The 22,040-nt window shown below is 36.7% G+C and overlaps 1 protein-coding gene across 1 annotated transcript; it reads right to left on the bottom strand.

The window, feature by feature from the left end:
• Positions 1-5,027: 5,027 nt before the first annotated feature.
• On the bottom strand, positions 5,028-17,712 carry LOC149143822 (F-box/FBD/LRR-repeat protein At1g13570-like). Its single transcript, XM_089451951.1, has 4 exons — positions 17,644-17,712; positions 17,362-17,518; positions 11,238-12,232; positions 5,028-5,318 (listed from the first exon to the last, which is right to left on the bottom strand). The coding sequence occupies exons 1-4, from the start codon at positions 17,710-17,712 to the stop codon at positions 5,028-5,030; spliced, it is 1,512 nt and encodes a 503-aa protein (XP_089308077.1).
• Positions 17,713-22,040: the final 4,328 nt, after the last annotated feature.

The raw sequence follows: 22,040 nt of genomic DNA, 5'->3' as shown, positions 1-22,040 counted from the left end.
TATATAACATTAAAGAAACAATAACATTATTTTATTAATAGAATATGTGCCATCAGTAAAATTAAATTGGCATCAAACCTACGCTAGGCGGACTCCCTCATGGGAGGATGTGACGGTCCAGAGGCATATGCAAATAGTGTTTGTGTGATGATTTTGTAACAATTAATCTTCGATTTATTTTTTTTTGGGTTTGTTTGTCCTTCGGTTTTTTTTTGTTTTTTTTGTGATTGATTGCCATCTATTCGGAGAACGTTACCAGAGTGTCATATGTTTTCAAGAGTCAGTCTAGTGATCTGTGGGGATTTGCGGGTCATGCAGATACCTGACTGAGAAACGCTGGTCATGATACGACGAAGCCTCGTATATGACAGAGGTCCATTTGGCTTGACTGCCTCACGGGAGAGCCCAAGGACATGGAGAGTGACGTCTGGTGGGGTGTAACATACTGTAATTCGGCGATTAGATGCGACGTAGTGCAATTTAGTGATCAGAGATCTAGGGTTCAACTCTGGCTAGAATTTATGGCAAATAAATGAATGGAGACGTCATAAGTGCATGCCTGTGGCTGACTTGCACAATGTGGAATAGTCCCTTTTGGAAAGTTGTGCCTAATTATCTACATAGATTCGGGTATGTGTAAAAGAAAAGCATACTTGTAGACCTGTTCTGTTGAGATGCACTCCTATCAGATTTGGTTCCTAGATGGGAGGTGAAGGAGATGAAAATCCAAATGTGCAGTGACGAGCTGGGCAAATTTGCATGTGAAATATTATAAGCATAAAAATAATATGAATAGCAGCATTAGTAAAACGTGTTTCATCAGACTGACGATAGGCTGCATGCAAAGCATTCAGTCTCCCGTGGTCCAGCGTCACGCAACTTACACCAGGTACAAATATGCAACGATGAAGTATTCCAATTATCCATTTCAGAGTTCCCAGTGAGAGATTATAGTGATTCCTTTGAGTTGTTAGAATTGATCATTCTATTCTATAAGCATCAAGTATGCGTCTAGAGGAAGAAGACCATGTATGTAATCTGTAGAGATCTTTGAATTGGAAAATAGTATTTGTTGGAGCTTATATTGGATGGATGATGGATAAATGTAGGTAAAATTATGTGTAGAATTATAACAGATTCATGGTCATGGTGTATTATGTGTCATATATTTATTAGTAAACAAGTCTTTGATGTTTTGTAATGTTTCTTCAGAAATTTGTAACAGTATATTGTATTTGAGTTAATTCTTTTTGACAAAAACAAAAACATCAAATAACTTTTCTTCATGATAAGCCTAGGGTCTCAATAAGTCTTGGATGCCTCCTAGCTATCCCTTCATTGCTCTATAGTTCCCTTTGATATTTCCTTGCCCAATGCTTATCATAGTAATCCAATATGCTTCAATTCATGACCCTCACTCATCAAATAAGTTCCAAAGATCTTAGGTGAGCAATAAACCTACAAAATAAAATTTTAGAAAGCCTAAAACCCAACAGCAATGTTCCAATCCACAATTGACAATTTTTTGGGCATATTTGGGCACAACTCAATATAAACAATCAAAATTCTTAATTAAAATAATCTTTAATTATAAATTTAATACATTTAAGCTCATATATATCACATTGAATAATAGGAATACATAATATAATACATTTAATTAACACCACCATTCAATTGATAAATTACCCATATAAACAATTTCCAAAGTGTGTAAGGTTGCTTCCATGAAATCCAAAATTTAAAAACTGGAAACATTTCACCCATTTCCCATGGAGTCAAGCTCATGTTGACCCCACATGATTCCATCAACCATTTACTAAATTTAACATTTTTATCTAAAAGAACCTAACAAGTTAATCAACCATTTACTAAATTTAACATTTTTATCTAAAAGAACCTAACAAGTTCTCCCTACTCTATAGTAGATTTGTTCAAATTCTACAACAAAACTAAGAGGATTTGCATGAGACATTAGAGGGGATTATGGCTCCATAAAATCTATGAAAAATAGGATTTGCATCATGATTCAAATTATCATTTTTTGGGTAAAAATCTAGGAATTCCTTTCTTTTTCATACCAGAGAACATCATGAATGTAAGTGACTCTATGCATATAAATATTCTCATAGAGGTAATGAATTAAAGGAAATTTCACTCATATAATGGATTATTGTTAGAATTCACCACATTCAAACTTCCCATGCTCTTTATCCTCTTGAGTTGTTTCCCACTATAATTTAGAAAGTCCTTTGCACCAAAATGGATAGATTCATGTGTAAATAAGCATATTTATCAACAGTTATTGTTCGCCATAATTTAGGAATTCCTTAGCACATATAAATGGGTAGGGGTAAACATGTAAATGTGTGCCCACCAAAACTTAAGAAATAGGCGATATCACACATTCATGTTGAAAGATGAAAAACTCAAACACACACATGCAATATATATATATATATATATATATATATATATGTATGTATGTATGTATGTATGTATGTATGTATGTATATCCAAATTTTCATTGTTAGAAAATTAATGTAAAACTTTCTCCATATTTATTTAAGAGAAAATTGACAATAAACAAATGAGTAAAGGAAACACTTAACTAAAACTTCAAGATGGAAAGTGATTTAGGAGGAGGTTTTTCCACCTAACCATAGTCTTAGTTTCACATCAACTTCCTACTCTATAGCTGGCCAAAGGGGAAATTGTCAATACATAGAAAAATAGGTTGGGTGAAGGTAACAAGAGAAAAAACATCAAAGAACTCTTTGTGTTGAGCATAGGGTCTCAACTAGTCTTAGATGTCTTTGAGCTATCGGTTCACTACCCTATAGTTCCCTCGGTAATTTCCTTGCCATTTCTTATCATACTGGCCCAATATGCTTCAATTCATGAGCCCCACTACTCAAATAACTTCCAAAGATTTTGATGAGTAATAGCCATGCAAAATTCATTTTTAGAGAGCCTAAAACACACCAACAATTCTTAAGTAATCATTCCACTAAATATTAATGACATTTTACTCATGAATTTAATTACTTAGGGAACCATGTGCCTCTTCTCCTATGGATATCTACTCCCTTCCATATTTATCCATAATCTATGAAATTTGTTGTTGTAGAGTCCCATATTTACTTCTTTATAATAGGAAATCCACGGAACAATTACAAAATCTAAATAATGTACCCAACCTATTCCTTTAATTAAATTCTAAAGCAATATGGTCCCTACCAACCCAACTTTCATATTTGTGAGGGAAACTAACCCAATTACAAAGTCTTTCAAAATCATTTATTTCTTGGGTAGAGAGAAAAAGGCTCAAATTAAAATTAAAATTTTATGGCAATGATTTGGAAAGACAACTCTTGCAATTCCCTCATCTTTTTCTCACTAGTGTTATCATAGCCTATATTAGTGCTTCCATGTTCCCAGTTGACATGTTCCTAGTTGACAATGTCAACATATTTATTAATCAAACATTTATATTACATATACATCATTCTTGGATTCATCCAACATTTAAGTTGCAAATAGTAACATCCATCCGGACATAGGAAATACAATGCCATCAACAAACTTCATTACAATTAATTTACAAACTAACTCTGGGTCAAGAGAGGGATGTTACCAGAGAAGCGGAGGAGCTAATATCAAGCCATGCAATCCCTCCCATTTACATGATGGTGGCAAAGAAGGTGAAGTTCCTGCAAGCATAAACCAACCCTTCTATACTACACCCACATGATATTATGTGTGTGCTAATGAAGAGAGGTCTCTTCATTCATGATACACAAAGAACTAGGAACACATGGTAGCAAATATAAATAATGAAAATAGATGCCACTACCTAAATTCTTTCTATTCTAATAGTCACTACTCTCATAAAGGAAAGATTCATTGAATTTTCCTATCTACCACAATATGCTACTATGACATGATGTATCTATTTTTTGACATTTTAATATAATAGAAAATGTTACATGCAAGAGGGAAAAGCAAAGAGATTGTTTAATTAAATTCAACTTCAATTCTACACTTTCACATTCAAAGAATTTCAGAATAAATAATTATATCTTTAAATAGACAAAACTGCAATTATGTATAGTAAAAATGCTTGTATTTATATTATAGAAAATGCTACTTCAATAAAATAAAAAACATATCAATCTCAAATTGTTCAAAATAACCTTAAAGAAGTTTAGAATATGTTTTAAACAATATGTGAAAGTATATTCATATTTAAAATAATAATCTTACCTTATTTATCTGAATATACTTTTAAATAAAATAAATAAACTTGAAAAACTTCAAACACAACTAAAGAAAATGTCTAATTCAGTAGAAGTTCAATACCAACTAACTTTGTTCTGTTATAATTCTCTAACATTTACTCCACTTCCATATCTACTCATTGTTGGCACTGTTTCCACCTCCTTATTATCCAAATAACCTCTCCCTCCAAAGAACTTCCACAGCCTTGTTACTTGAGAAACCTACACAGAAATAAATCATTCAAAATGTCATTTCATAACACCCAACTATGTCATTTGATAACACCTAACTATATCACAATTTATCTTAATTTTATCATAACAACTAAATAAATCACAATTATGATCTTCAACTTATAATTAAGGAATTCGGTACTTTTATTGCTATACCATTTCCATTACTAAAACATTTTTTTATCAATAAATAAAATAAATATCATTAGAAACACAATAAAAAAAACTACTTACTGAATATGACTTACTGCTGAAAAAAATACAAAACTGAATTTTACCACATCTGAACCAAAAATATTAATAATAATACAGTGGTTGACATGCACTTGAGCTTCCTTCAACTATAAATAAAATAGAATAGGTTAACACATTATTACAAATATAGTAAAACCACAATAAATAACAATACCAATAGCAAACTGTCCAATGTGAAACGGCTAGGAGGGGAGGCTCCACAGAAATAAAATCAATACCTTTCAACATTTGATGGGATCGAATTTCTGGAAAGTCTGGTCACCTCCCAATTTCAACAACACGTTTTCCTTCAGTGACGCGTATTTCTGCTCTAGATTCTGCTCCTTTCAAATCCTCCAGTTTTGCTAAAAACTGCTTGTACTTTTCTTCCTGCCTCGCCCTGCGCTGTGGTATTCTGATTACCATGGTTTGGAGGGCAAGAGTTGTCTCAAGCAACCAGTGTATCAAGGCTATTCCTTTATCATCTAAATTATGTAGAAACGCATTTACTGTCCGAACATTAAATAGAGGAGCATCTAGACATGATGGGTTGGGATCTCTCCTGAATTCCTGCATTGAATAGCAAATAAAAAAACCAATCAATGTCCCAACACCATTTTGCACAAATAAACTAGCTATGAATATCAGAATGCAATACAAAATAAAGTAATTTAAAGAAAAGTGTAAATATTAAACATGAGGTAGTTAGTTTATTGATTTTACATCTGGTTAATGAGATATTATTTTATTCTTATCCCATTGACAAAAGATATGCTAAGAGATAAAGATGAAGCATCGATTGATTTATAACTCTACATTTTGTCTGTTGAATATTATCTTATCTTATTCAGCCAAAAAAACCTTGAAACCTAGAACATAAAAACTCTAAAAGTTTAGTTTGAGGATTATAAAATATATAGTCCGGAATCGTCGGATGGTAGATAAGTAGTAGCTTTGTAAGAAATGTTAGAAAAATTTCACGGAGGAGAGGAGTATTTGTTGTAAGGTAAGTCTTATGAGAATTCAGTTGGGTCGAATAAGTCTTATGTTACTCACGGTAAAATATAGTAAAAGCAAAAAGTTGCGGCAAATCTACTTGGGAAGGATCATTAATACCATAATGCAATTAGCGACATTTTATATTATATGTCAAAACATAAGGAAATTACATTGGCCTGATAAATGGAGATTGCAGCTCCAAGTGAAAACACTGAGGTTGCCCAGTAAATGTCTGTAAGACTCTGTAAAAGGTTTTCATGCAGCCCACCAATATTTTCTCCACGATTTTTTCCTCACATATTCTCCCTCTCTAACTTGCCCAACATTACAAATGGCTTTTACATCCATATTTGACATTAATACATGACAAAGCAAATAATTAATACGCATAGGGGATTTTACATAGTAAATGGTTTTCTGAACTTGCAGGTGTTGTGGAGTGTGGGCAACAATTGCGGAGTGAATGCTTGCCCATATATATTTATCAAACCTCATTAAATGCCTTAAACTCTCTACTGTGTTGCAAAATGGTTAGCGTTGTATTTCTTCTCTGACTTCACTCCCCTTTCGTCTACAAACAAAATCACAACCGTGGAGTAGTTCACTGGGCAAGCATGGTGTTTGTCAGTGTGTTTAAAGCGGTGGTTGAGATTAATTTCCAACACTCCCCCTTAATAACAACTGCCTCCATTGACAATGCTCAAACAATCTATGAGATAAACAAAACTTTCACGTGTCAATGACTTTGTGAAAATATCAGCGAATTGTTCCTGTGACCTACAGTGTTGCAACATAATTTTATCATTGTTAATTAACTCTCTAATAAAATGATATTTACCATCAATATGCTTGGTCCTCTTGTGAAAAACAGAATTCTTTGATAATGCAATTGCTAATGTGTTGTTGTAGAAAATAATTGTTGTTTCTTCTTGGTCATAGCGAAGATCCCTCAACATCCTTCTCATCCAAACTACTTGACATGCTACTGTTGTTGCGACGACATATTCAACTTCTATTGTTGACAATGAAACTATTGGTTTCTACTTGGAAGCCCATGAAATGGCTCCGGAACTCAAATGAAACACATATCGTGACGTGCTCTTTCTGTCATCGACACTTCCTGCCCAATCATTGTCAGTGTAACCAACCAACCTAAAATCATCTGTTGCTGTGTACAAAATGTCATACTATTTTGTCCCATTGACATACCTTAGAATCCTTTTCGTTGCTTGCCAATGTGTTTCCTTGGGTGTCTCCATGAACCATGACACCAAACTCACTGCATACATTATATCCTGCCTAGTCACAGTTAAATACATCAAGCTACATATCATACTTTTGTATAATGTCATATTGACATTGCTGCTGCAATCTTCTTTGCTCAACTTCAACCCCATGACAATTGGAGTTGGTGTGGGCTTGCTTTTTTGCATTTTAAACCTCTCCAAAATGTCTGCTACATACTTTTCTTAGGAAATAAAAATTACCATTTTCTATTTATTTCACTTCTATGCCCAAAAAATACCTTAACAAGCCCAACTCAGTGATTTCAAATTCATTCTTCATGACTTGTTTGAAATCAGCGATGATGAAATCATCACTGCATGTAAAAATCAAATCATCTACATATAAGACGATAATAAGAATATTACCATCGCTCACTTTGATGTATAGAGTAGGCTCACCGTCACATTTGTCAAAACCATTGTCAAACAAGTAGGCATCTATCCTGTTGTACCATGCACGTGGTGCTTGCTTCAACCCATAAAGAGCTTTCCTCAACCAATACACTTTGTCTTCTTGGCCTTCTACCTCATAATCAGGGGAATGCGCAACATACACTTCCTCTTTCAACACTCCATTTAAGAACGTTGATTTTACGTCCATTTGATACACTTTCCATTTATGTTGCGCAACAATTGCCACAACAATACGCATTGTCTCCATCCTCGCAACTGGCGCGAACGTCTCCGCATAATCTCTTCCATGTCGCTTCTTGTATCCTTTGACAACTAGCCTCGCTTTGTGTCTTTCAATCTTTCCCTCAACGTTGCTCTTGGTCTTATAGACCCACTTCACTCTAATGAATTGTTTTCCTTGTGGTAAGTCCACTAACTCCCATGTGTCATTCTTTTTTATTGCTTCTATTTCTTTATCCATTGCCGCAACCCATTTTTCTTGTTTGACTACATCTTCAAAATGGATTGGGTCATCTACATGACAAAATAATGCAAATAAGGAATTCAGACCAGCGCTGCTATCAACTTCAGCTTGCTCATAAATTTCGTTTAGATTTCTAAATTTTTGTCTTCTTGTGCTTGTTGAAGATAGGGTTGACATGTCACTTGGTGTTGCACTTTGCGGTGTGCTTAGAAAAGCACTTGCTTGACTACGTGACATTGTCCTGTTATTTGTTGATGGTGTTCATTGCTGCCTGCTTTGTTGCGCTTGAATAGGAGTAGAGTGAGTCATTGCTGAGGAATTGTTTGTTGTTGTCAATTCGTTTTTGTCCTCATGTGGTATACATGCTTTCACATTGATTGTCTTCTTTAAAATTCCATCCCATGCTTCCTCTTCTATGAACTGCACATCTCTGTTGATTATGACCTTCTTGGTTGATGGATTGTAGAGTTTGTATGTTGTGGATTCATCACTATATCCAACAAATATACATTTCTCTCCCTTGTTGTCCAACTTGTTCCTCAACTCATCTGGGACATGTGCATATGCCCCACAACCAAAGACGCTCATGTGAGTGACACTATGCTTTCTTCCACTCCATGCCTCTTCAGAAACTACGTTCTGGATGCTTTTTGTTGGACATCTATTCAAGATATATGCTGCACATATGACCGCTTCAACCCAATAATCATTTGGCAAATGCTTTGCCTTCAACATACTCCTTGCCATTTCCATAATGGCCCTATTCTTCTTTTCCGCCACACCATTTTGATGAGGTGTATATCTTTTTGTAAATTGCTTGTGAATTCCATGTTCCCTACAAAAACGTAGGAAATCGTTTGATATGTATTCGACATCTTTGTCAGTCTTGAGGACTTTGATGTAGTGTCCACTTTGCTTCTCAACTAGAGCCTTGTATTGGCGAAAGCGCTCAAATACTTCACTTTTCTGTTTTAGGAGATAGACCCATGTCTTCCTTGTGTAGTCATCTATGAAGATCAATAAATAATGGCTACCACCAATTGATGGTGTCTGCATTGGTCCACATAAATCTGAGTGGACAATCTCCAAAGGTGCCTTTGCCCATACTAACTTTCCTACTAGAAATGTCTCTCTATGTTGTTTGCCCAAGATACATCTTTCACATAGGTTGTCTCGTTTTTGTATGAGTGGCAATCCCTTCACCATGCCTTTCCTATGCAACAAATTTAAACCTCCAAAGTTGAAATGACAAAATCTCAAATGTCATAACCAATTTTCATCTTTGACCTCTGCTTGATAGTTCACTTGTGTGACAACTGCATCTTTTCTTCCATCTTCTTGTGAGTTCATTGATAGTTGTGCTTGTGCACCTTCTTTCAAATATGATCTTATCTTTAGGGTAAACATTCTATTGTTTGTCATCTGAACCTTTGCAATCAGTTGTTTGCTTGGAGGCCTATCCAAAATTGTGCACTCATAATTTTTAAAGAAGACATTGTAGCCCTTTTGCATGAGTTGTCCAATGCTTATGAAGTTTTGCTTCAGACCGGGAACAAAGTAAACATCTGATATATACTTCTTCTCCCTCTTCTTTGTTAGGATATTGACTCTTCCTTTTCTCATGACAGAGACTTTGCTATCAATCCCTAATGTCACTTCAAATTTCACACTTTCATCTAGATTAGAAAACATTTCTATGTTCCCTGATATGTGGTTGCTACATTTTAAATCTAGATACCATATATCACTTTGTTTTTCTTGTGCTACATTACAAGCTAAAAACATGCTATCATGGTTCTGATTTTCTTTTGTGAAATTTACACTTGATTTGTTACTAATGTCATATTGCTTCTTTCTACATTCATTTGCATAATGACTATACTTCTTACAGTAATGATATTGAACTTGAAATTTATCATACCTTTGACCTTATGCTTGATTTTAGCTTGGGCCTTGACTTGGATTTTGATTGTTGCCCCTTCCACTTTTAGCTTGGAGGGTTGCTTCTTCCTCTTCCTCTAGCGTATGATCTTCCTTCGCCTCGACTTTGACCAAAGGAAACTTGTGTCTTGAAGGCATGCTCCAATGAGGAGCTTCTTGTTCTATTCAGTGTATGTTCATGAGAAATCATTGATGCATGAAGTCCATCCACTGAGAATTGTGAGAAATCATTTGTCTCTTCTATGGCCACAACAATGGCATCAAACTTTGTTGGCTGGGTTCTCAAAACGTTCTCAACTATTCTCCTTTCTTCAAGTGTCTCATCATGAGACCTGATTTGAGTAACCAACCCAATTACTTGTGTAAAAAATGGGTCCACATTCTCATACTTTTTCATACAGAGTGTTTCAAAGTCTCTTCTCAACATTTGCAGTTTTGTTGTCTTGACTTTTGCCATGCCTGGTGTCCCATGCTTGCTTGGACTTCGTTGCTGCTGAAACCCTTGGGAAAATACTTTCATGAACTGCTTGGAAAATATAGAAGAGGGATTTTGAATCATTCTTCCCTCAAAACAATTTTCAATTGTTAGTAAAAACACTTATTTTTACGCTAACAATATTTAACCCGCTCTAATACCATGTTAGAAAAATTTCACCAGGCAGAGGAGAGGATTCTCACTCAGAATTCATTTGCAGAAAGATAAGTCTTATGAGAATTCAGTTGCAAAGATGTCAGTCTTATGTTTCGGCATGGAAATAGCAACTAACAAAGGCTTAATAAAACACATAAAGTAGCTCAGAGCAAAACAGAAGCAAAAGGTAATCAAAAGGTTGTGGTAAATCTACTTGTGAAATATTAATACCATAACACAACTAGCCACACTTTATATTATATCTCAAAACATAAGGAAATTATATTGGCGTGATAAATGGAGACTGAAGCTCCAAATGAAAACACTAAACACTTATTTACGCATCACTAGGGTTGCGGTTTAAATGTTATAAAACTAAGTAAAACTGATTTTCACCAACCCACCAATATTTCCTCTACGATTTTCTCCTCACAAATTGTGCAACTTGGCCAACATTACAAATGACTTTTACATCCATATCTATAAATGACTTTTACATCCATATCGATATTTGAGGATATATATTTGAGGATATATAGTTCATAAAATTGCTGAAAAAAAACTATTTTACCATAAAAATTTTGTTTTCTAAATCCTAATTTTCTACTCTAAACAGATCAATGCCCCTACTCATCAATGACGGAATGACATTAAGAGTTTCAAAGATTTTCTTACCAGACACAGCACGTGCTTTAGGTTTATGCCCCTACTCATCAATGACGGAATGACATTAAGAGTTTCAAAGATTTTCTTACCAGACACAGCACGTGCTTTAGATCGAGACGCTCAAGATGAGGAAGGCATTGGAGCAGGCTTGGAATGGGAATACCGACATCTTTTTCCCTTTTAAGGCAGCAGGCATTATAGATAGAGAACTCCTTCAAGGATGTGAAGGTCCCCATTATTTCAACAAATCTCTCCTCACTTAGACCAAGTGCTCTCTCTGTCGCCCAAACCATTGACAATTCAATCAGATTGCTTCCGCCCTGCATTTCGAGGCACCAAACCGCGGAAGAAAGCTCCTGAAACAGCAGCCCATTCACTCTCAAGTCCTTGACATAGTAATATTTTGTGGAAAGTAACTCCAGAGATATGAGGCTCGGACAGTTTATATAAAGCTCGGCCCGCAGCCTGCAAACCGAAATGCATAAAGTTGTAATCTTGGAAGCGGAAATATTGATAGTCTGCGGTCCAAAGTAATTTAATATGCAGAGATTTTCGAGTTGCGGGCAAAGGGAAACGAGGCGATCTAAAGAGTCATCCTTGAATTTTACATTCAGTAATTCGCAGGTGATGAGATGCTGGAATCCGCCAAAACTGGGTGGAATACTGGAGATAATGTAGTTGGAGAGTTCGAGCCTGGTTAGAGTATTGCAACAGAAAAGGGTAGGAGGCAGTATTCTCTCTTGAGGGAAATTGCGGAGAGAAAGGTGTTGGATATTCTTTGAGGCCACAAGTTGTATCCATTTCCATACATTTTCACAGCTAAATCGCCAGAGAAAAGATTTCGAGTAAGTAGACAGATCCAAGGTTTCTAAATCAGAGGAGTGTGAAAGCAAAATGTCAGAGATTACATTCTCCACTTTTGTGATGGATAATGGATCAGGGTGTCGTTTAACCATAAACAAATCAGCGGCGATGATAAGTTTTGGAAGTTGGGTATGGAGATATCTCCATCTTTTAGAAAGAATGCACGATCTCACTGCTTCTTTAATGGGCAGTTCGGAAAGAATGGAGCAAAGTAAATCACCTTAAGATCGTGGTACCCGGAAGAAGAAGGTTCTTGAGATGGAGAGAAATGATTTAGCGAAATGGTGAATAATGGTTCTTCTCTGGTTTCTGGGACTAGATCCAAAAACACTTCAAGTGGTTGGTTTACCAATTTGTTTGATTAAAAACATATGGTTTCTCTCTCATATTGCAGTGATTTGTTCGACTAAAAACATATGGTTTCTCTCTCATATTGCAGTGATTTCTCTGATTAGATATAAATAGGGTATGGTTTTTTATTATTGGATGTTAAAAGTAATTTAAATTTATTTTAATTTTGAATCTATTAAGTGGAGAGAGGGATTAAATTTCTTTTTATTCTAAAAGAGGTTTACATTTTACGAGATTTGATCTCTTTAGGCGCTTCCTAGATCCAAAATTATGATAGATGTAGGCGAATTTAATGATTAATAATTGATTATGGCATTTTTCACGGGAATTCATTAAAATCGGCAATACAATTTCAAGATTTTTTGGTTTTTAAAATATATTTTTCAATGCATAAATGGATTAAACAATTTAAACTCAACTTTTTAAAAATCTTTATAGGATTTTGATTAAAATGAACAAGAAAACATGACATGAAAAATGTTAGTTTTCATAAGGTTTTGAAGTGATCAAGTTTAGTTTGAGAGACACATTTGGTTAGTTGTGATAAGGTTGAACCACACTAGCTTTGACTCTCACTAACACAAGTTATGGCTATATCTACCTTGTTGGCTCTAAAAACCTAGATATAGTCTTGGTGTTATAGTGGTACCCTGTAGGTTGGCCCTTGCCCAAATTATGTCAATGAGTTACTTATTCGTGATGGTTAAAACAATAAAATTATAAAAACTAAAATATTTAATTATTGAGAGTCAGTTTTTTTTAACACTATTGGATTTGAGGGTTTTGTTCTATAAATTGGCAAAGGTTGAAAACTTTTTTTTCCCAGTACGAAAAAAAGCAGTATTTATATTTATATAAAGTATATTTACATAGAGAATCAAAGAAATGCATGAAGCAGATAGATAAAAGACTGTTCTGATCAGAGCACTGCTAAGTTTGAAAAAACACTTAAATGGAGAGATGTAAGTAGAAATATGTAACAAAACAGACAATATCCATCCATAGACACATGGATGACCATTCAAGTCCATATAGATAAAGCAACCCCATCAAAATGAGAAGATCAAGAAAGTAATAGACAAAACATACATTTTGTGAAAGAGGTAGAGGCATTGAGCAAAGGAATATGGATTAAGTACCCGGCAAAGAAAAATCTTCAATCTGAAATGTTCTTGATCCCATTTGTATCTCCATTTTCCATATGCCAGGCTGGATTGAGAGTCCTTTCTTTGACAGTTCATTAGCACGAGTATTATAGGATCTGTCCACATGATTGATAGAATAATCATTTTTTCCGTTCCATATTACATTTATCCTATTCATCCACCCTGTTAACATGGAGTTCTTTATAGATAATTTCCCTGTGACATGCTCAATCATGATTTTAGAGTCACCGTAGATCTGAAGATTCTAAATATTAAGGAAGGAGCTTAAATGTAGGAGACCAGCAAGGGCCATAGCTTCAGCCTTGTTGTTTGTACCTTTACCTCCATTCCAATAAATGGAAAAATGTTGGTCTTCATTCATTGATATGAGAAAACCGCAAGCACATATACCATGTTGAGCTGCCCCATCAAAAAAAGTCTCAGAAAACTCATCTGGACCCCCCCTGTGAACCTTTGAATTCTTGTTTTTATATATAGTCATCTTAGTTGGAATAGAGTTATGAAGAGAAATTATCTTCTCAAACACAGACTTTTTATCTTCCTTCCCGTCTTGGAATAATAACTTATTCCTCCACTTCCAAACTGACCAAAGGAGAAGTTGAGGAATGGATCTAATTGTAGATTTCTGAGTACTCCACCAAAACAATGCATCTTGTATGGATGCGTGATACACCCAATTAAAACCAAAGTAGTTTGCAAGATCCTTCCATAACTGAAGAGTGAAATAGTAGTTTAGGAACATGTGACAGTTGTTTTCTCCCTCCTCTTTGCACATAAGGCATATACCAGGACCAATCCAGTTCCTTTTTTGAAGATTCTTCCAAGTAAGGATTTTATTGTGAAAAACAAGCCAAGAGAAATGAATCATTTTGTAGGGAGCCCTAGTTTTCCACAGAGACATCGGGAAAATATTCATAAAAGGGGAAGGGATTCCTTTTACTAAAACTAAGTAGATTTCCTTTACTTGAACTTCTTCCCTCTCCCTTTTACCCCTCCAGGTAAGGGAGTCATTTTCTTTTGTTCTGCATATACCTATGTTTCTCATAGTCATCATGATATTGTTCCATTGCTGTTGTAAATCTCCTCTTATGCCCAACTCCTGTGGATCCTTCCAAATAGGGGTGCCTCCCTGCCATTCTGCTATGATTTGACTCCATGTGAAAATTCCTTTTCGATGGAGAGCCATTATGATGTTTGGTGGAATATTAAAATTCTCCCCTGTACCCATTATTTGATCAAAACCGATATACACATTCCTGCCATTCTGAATATTCCAAGAGAGGTTTTGCAGGAAGAAAGACTCAATTTTCCGGAAACTTAGCCATATAGCAGATCCATGGGGGGAGCCAATAGTTCCTTTCCTGTGCCAGTATAGTAAGTCTTTATTTCCCATGTACTTCTTCCTTATGGATGTGCTCCATAAACTGTCCCCATTTATACCTCTCCATAGGGACTTACATAGAAGAGCCTTCCCAAAATTTCTTATGTCCATGATTCCCCAACCTCCCAGAGCTTTTGGAAAAGTAATGTTCCTGAGATTAGTCAAGTGATATTTTTTTTTTTCCTTACTACCTCCCCATATAAAATTTGCCATCAATCTGTTTAGCATAGAAATGATACCTGTGGGGACATAATATAGATGGGCCCAATAAACTGTCATCTGAGCCAGAACAGACTGTGCCAAAACCGCTCTGCCTACCATAGAGAGACACTTGTACTCCCACCCTGCTATTCTTCTAAAGAAACGATCAGTGATCCACATCCAATCATCTTTTGTGTAGCCTGCTGGTTTAAGATGAAAACCCAGATATTTCATACCTTCCTTTATGGGTTTTACTTCTATATTGAACAGTTCTCTCAGAAATTCCATTGAATCCATATCTCCTTCATCAAAATAGAAAAAATATTTTCCTTCATTTATAAGGATTCTATAGGCTCTTTGGAAATTTTTTAGAATGTCATGTATGCATTTCCATGTAACCCGGAAGAGCATTCCAAAAATCATGATATCATCCCCGAATAAACTGTGGGATATGTGATTTCCCCCACAGATCATCAATGGTCTGCATTGTTTTTCCTTTACAACTCTTTTAATATGTAAACTCAATGAGTCCATAGCAAGAATGAACAGAAGAGGGGATAGGGAGCATCCCTGTCTGAGACCTCTGGCTGCTAAGAAAAAGTTTGATGGAAGACCATTGATAAGGACAGCAAATTTGACATTTTCTACACAGGCCATAATCCAACTTATGCAATCATTGTTTAGCCCTATTTTGCATAAAATACATCTTAGAAAACCCCAATCAAGGCTATCATAGGCTTTCTTTAAATCTAATTGGAGGATTGCTGCATCCAACTTTTTAGTATGTAATGAGTGTAAGCTCTCCTGCGTGTTAGCCACAGCCTCGATGATATTCTTGTTCTGAAGAAAACCATGTTGTTCCTGGGATATGAATTTTGACAAAGTCCCTTAGATTCTATTTGCTATAATCTTTGAGATGATTTTGTAAATCGCATTACAGAGAGAAATTGGTCTAAAATCCGAGAAAACAGATGCTTTTTTCTTTTTAGGGATGAGAGCAATGAATGTAGACGAAATATGTTGATGAATACTACCCTTCTGTCTCGATTCCTCCACCATTGCTAGTAGGTCCCTCTTGATCAAATAAAAAAAAATGTATGAAAAACTCAATAGTCCACCCATCTAGACCTGGACTTTTGTCTTTTTTGAAAGTCTTCATAACTGTCAGGAGTTCTTCTTCAGAAACAGGCTGGAATAGAGCATTATTTTTTTCTTCATCAAACATAGTAGGAAAGAGATCAATTCCCCATAAGATGTCCTCCATCCTGCAGTTCTCATTTCTTTTATATGACTTTTCAAAATGTGCCTCAGCCTCCTTTGAAATTTCCTCCTGGGAGTGAAGCAAATTACCCCCTTCACTTTTTATTTCCCAAATTGAGTTAATTTCCCTCCTATTATTTGCAAATCTATGATAGAATTTTGTATTTCTATCTCCTTCCTTAAGCCATAAAGCTCTGCTCTTCAGCCTCCATGATGCTTCTTCAATAGCTAGCATTTTGTATCTTTTCTTTTCCAATTCCTTTATATGACTTCAGACCTGAAGAGAGATATTACTTTCTTTCAACTTCTCAGTAAAAACATCCAATTCCTCTTGAATCTCTTTCAAGGCTCTCTTGTTGGATTTTTCCTTATTTTCCTACCACGACTTTACCTTAACCTTTAGAGCACACAGATTATCTAGAAGGGCTTGGGATGGGGACGTATTTTCGATAGGGAGGCATGAAGACCATGATTTTTTGACTAGATCATTGAATTCAACATCTTCCAGCCATACTCTATTGAATTTAAATGGGAGACCCTTCCTGTACTTCCTTTTTCCCCACTGTAAGGAAATGGGCCTATGATCAGATATAAAACAGTTTACTATATTAGATAACGGCCTTCCCATACAGTCCTTAAGCTTTTCATTTATCAAAAAACGGTCTAATCTTTTGCAAAGATAGGAAGTTCCTGTTCTTCCATTGTCCCATGTAGGACCCATGATTTGTGGATATACATCAATTATATTATGGTGGAGAATGGCCCCCTTGATGAGTCCAGCCAATGGATCATCCTTTTTGCCCCTCCCCCAAACCTCATCACTACTCAGAGTACAATTCAAATTGCCCCTAATGAGGAGAGAGTCTAATTCCCAAAATTCAGAGGATAAGAACCAGTTCCAAAATGGACAACGATCCTTGCAAGGGGCATATACATTTAGGACATGAATAGAACCAACTAGACCTCGAAAATTTTCTAATAGGAGAATACCTGCAAAACATTTAAACGCCTTTGCCGATATCCAGAGAGGATTCCATAAAATTGCTAAACCCCCCGATAATCCATTTGCATCCGTGGCAACAATATGCCAAGAAGGGAACATACGCCTGAAATATCTAATAGAAACAACAACAGCATGCATAGTCTCCTGTATGAGAATAATATTGGATTGAGCTGTAGAAAATAAATCCTTCAGGGCTAAGAATTTGTGGTCCACCCCTAGACCCCTAATATTCATAGAAATGATGTGAGTCATGATGGCCTATCACCGACCTGTCTTGCTCTAAGGGGCCCTTTGTCAGAGAGATCAATAATAGGAATGTCAATCAGAGAGTGGTCCATATTTAGGTTGATAGGATTTTCCATTCTGCCACGGAAATGCCTTGTTCCTCTATTCTGCTTTCTCCTTACAGTGATATTATTTGCTTTTTGGAAATACTGAGAGGGGGGTGAATCCATATTTCTTTTTCCCACTATTGTTTTACCAGTTAAAACATATATATTCAGAACACAAGATGAACAGCAAGAATAAATGCTTTTATTAATATAAACTATGCAGTAAAATAGATACAATATATAGATGGTTACAATCAGTTACCAAGCTCCAACTTGGACTTTGGTGAGGCTCCAACCTCCAGAGCACCAACTCTATTTCACCAAGACACCAATCTTGGACTTAGGAGCACAAACTCCCAAGGACTTCAATCCTTCCTACTTCTAAGGCATCAACCCCAAGGACTCCAATCCTACTTACTTCTGAGGCACCAGCCTCAAGGACTCCTATCCTTCTTGCTTCTGAGACACCAGCCCCAAGGACTCCAAGCCAATCTTGTCAAGGCACTTTTGATAATAGTCTTTTGCTCTTAGAACTCTTCTCTACAGAGTTCTGTCTATTTACAGCTTCATTGTAGTCTCCAAGCTAAAATATCAATGACAACCAGTCTTCTTATGCATGAGTCTTTAAAATTCTGCACACTGCCCACGCATAGTCTCCAATAGCCTTCATGCTCTCTGATAATGTCTTCACACAGCTCTAGTCAGTCTACTATTAGTTGCACTAAGCTCTGCATAAAGAACAACTTCTTGTTCAAGCTTATGTTCTCTGCTGGCTACTTCTCCCCTTCAACTGTCTGCTGTCCTGTTAGCCCTGCGGCCCTCTTTCTATTCTGCTGGATCCTCTCACTGCCTCTGTCTCCTCCAGCTTATTTTCCACAGCGTTCAACAGCCTTCAAATGACCAAGCCCCAACAACAGTAACCACAGTCCTCTGTTTTTTACTGTTTTATACATTCCCATGCCTTCGTCCATTCGTTTTCGCTTACATCGCCTCTTAGACTTCCTTTCTCCGCAGGCTCTTTGGCTTCCCAAATTTTTGTTTTCTTTGTCTATCCGAGCGTTCCAATATTCACAGGGCACGTTAAATCAATGGCTAGGTCCAAACGATCCACGAAGAACCCATCTTCCATGTTTACCGTAACAGTGCTCCGTTTGGCAATGATGTCGGGCATACACAAATTTTTACGTTTAACGGACATGCCACGTCCTATCACAATCGCCATCGATATTATTTTAGCCTCCTGAACTATCAGGACCGTTCCTTAATGTATTTATGCCTCAAAAGCCCAGCGCAATACATTTTTGAGTTACACAGGAAATATATGAAAAAACAGGCGAAGGCAGACTTCAAATTTATTTTACTCGCATCTATTCCGTATCGGGTCTGCTACATATATCGCAATCGGAAATCAAGGTTTCCGGGGTCCTTTATACATAGAGCCCATGGCATCGCCGATGGCCGATGGCTGATCCTCCTGTTGGACGTGATATTATATAAAAAAATTTTGATAAGTCCATCGAATCCATACCTCTATCGCAATCGGCATATTTAACATCCCTTCGAGACTACCGACACAGTGGATGCAATATAGCATTCAACCATAACACATTACCGCATCGGGTCCGCATATGATTACCTGTCACATCAGTCAAAAAAACACGTGAAGTTAAACCTGGCCATCCGATCATTCATCAGGCGATTCGACGACATTCGCTCCTCCTGATCCCACGAACCGCCCGCGCGTTAACTCGCAATAAAGCGGTTTTTGGCTGCATCCCATCATCCACGTATCATGCAATGAATGGTATCGCATGCCATGGTACGTTTACCACCCACCTCCGAAAGCAGTGCGGGGAATACCGCTTACCGCCATCCCCGTTCGCTATCTCTCGTGCATCTTTATCACCCGCAACCGTTGGATCTACCCGTCGTGTTGTATCTGTCGTCCATCTGCGTAACTCTGATAGTGTATTTGTCGGGGATTCATAGTATTTCGCCTCCATTTATGTTAATGCATATTTATATGGTTTCTGCTCTAATAATGTATTAAACGCATATATGGGCTTTACAGGCCTGATAATCTTCTGATAGTGTAATCGCTAGCATCCGATAAACTTCCGATAGTGTAATCGCTAGCATCCAATTCTTTTGTGGCCTATACGGCTCCCGGTAGTTGTGTCTGCTTCCTTTGTGGCTCCAATAGCTTTGTCTGTTGTGTCCCATGGCTCTGTTTGCTATATATATGCTCTGTTCTAGCATATATATATGTTATATATATGGCTCCTCCTCTCTGGCTCTGTCTGCTCCTCTCATCTCCATCTGCTCCTCTGGTGGCCCTGTATACTCCAGTTTGCTCCTCTTCTTTGGCATATATATATATATATATATATATATATATATATGCTCTGTTCTGCTTCCTCTGTTTGCTCCTGTAGCTCCGCTTGCTCCTCTTCTTTGGCATATATATGGCATATATATGTGTGGCTACTCCTGTAGGTTCTTCATGGGCATGTATTACATGCAACGCTCTTCCGATATGGCTCCTCTTGCTCTGATATGCCTCCTTGCTATATGGTTCCTCCTATAACTCCTCTTGCTTATGGCTTGGCTATCCTGATGGCCTTGCTCCTGTCTCTTCATGAATCTTCTCTGCATCCCCTTGGCTTCATGTCATCCTCTAGTATCCAGAATATTGCCATATTGACATCAATGACAACCTAGGTCAACAATCTCCCCCTTTGTTACTGATGGTAATATTCTTCTTCTCTCCCCCTTTGACATCAATGGCAAAGGAGTGCTCTGGGACTCCTCCTATCAAACTGCTTCTGTTCTTCATGAATGGTAGATCTTCATGGGTCTGTGACTCCCCCTGTCATATTTCTCTTCTTCTTTTTACTCAAGATAGAAGGATTGATGTTTTATCATCAATTTGCACATTATTCCCTCTTCATGTCTTTGAACTGCTTTATCATGGCTTCAACAATGCTTAAGGATGCTTTTATTTAGATTGCAAACGGCCATACACCAAGTGTCCAAGTCCACGATTTCATGCTTCAATCCATATTGATGTCTCCATAGGCATAATTGAGAGACCTTCATAGTCCGAAGCAAGAGAAAATGCCCTTGAGATTGTATTTCTTGCTATCTTTCTTCAGATCTGAGTTCCTTTGTGTCTCTGTGCTTCTTCTTAAGTTACTGCCATCTAGTATTTAATCATCATTGCATTTGGACAAAAATGTGAGGGGTTGTGCCTTATTGTTGCTATATTTCTTAAGTGATATGTATCAGCTTAAGATGCTTGACTGCACAACATTCTCCTTCCTATGAGCCATCTTTTCCTTGTGTTCTTGTACATATCTCTGTAGATTCAGATATCCAATCTATGACCGTCCTTTAAATTTATTCTGCTGATTTGCATCTTCATGCAATGCTTCAGTTTTGTTATATGCTGCCAGTTGCTCTTACTTCAAACTCCATTCCAGATGTATCTGTTTGTTTGAAGACTACCTCTATTAGTGTCCAAAATTTATCTGTTCTCACATTGAATTCCTAAGTTAAGACATAAACTTCTGTGATAATAGCACCATGGTTGTTTGCCCTATTTATTTAAAAACAGTCCAAAGAATGGTTATAGGATCATATGCTTCAATGGAGTGCTCCTGAGACATGATCTTCATCAAAGAATGACTGTTAATATAGTTCAGCAAGGATTTCATAAGGACCTGTTCACTAATAGCTTCAGTGATAATGATCAAGAATTACAGGCTCTCCCTAACTGTATGTATCGTCTCCTTTTGGCAGAGTCTTCTCATAAAATTCTTAGATTCTCAAAATTTATGCCAATGACATATGTTATTGGCTGGAGAGCTCAAGGGACTCTCGGATTGTATTTCCTTCCTTCTCCATACTTGTGTAACTTTCTTCTTTTGCATGGTTCTAGCTTTTGTAAGAGCCCATGTTAAGTTACAATCATGTGCCATATGACCAATGTTATGACACTTGAAGCATTCTACATTGTTCATGAATAAGAATTCATGATTTCTTCCTGCAAAATTGTTTCTTGGAGGTTGTCGGAGACTATAACATCTATCTCTATGAGATGGTTGGGGACCATAGCATCTATCTTTATGATATGCTTTACAGTCTTTTGCCATGTGACCAAAGTTTGAACAAGAATAACAATAACCAAAAAATGAACTTTGGTACCTGAGAGATGGAGGTTTCCTTGATGTACCTCTGAAGCCTTTCTGCTTTGAGATCCTTTGATGATAACCATTGCCTCTCGCATCTTTGTCATCATCTACATTTCCTTTTGGAGCTGGTTTTCTTGTTGG

Source organism: Pinus tabuliformis, chromosome X (assembly GCF_031772625.1).
Source record: "Pinus tabuliformis cultivar Carrire ecotype Pingquan chromosome X, CPIR1, whole genome shotgun sequence".
NCBI classification, from domain to species: Eukaryota; Viridiplantae; Streptophyta; class Pinopsida; order Pinales; family Pinaceae; genus Pinus; species Pinus tabuliformis.
Note: the sequence above shows the minus strand (reverse complement) of the source record. Positions and strands in the feature narration are given on the sequence as shown.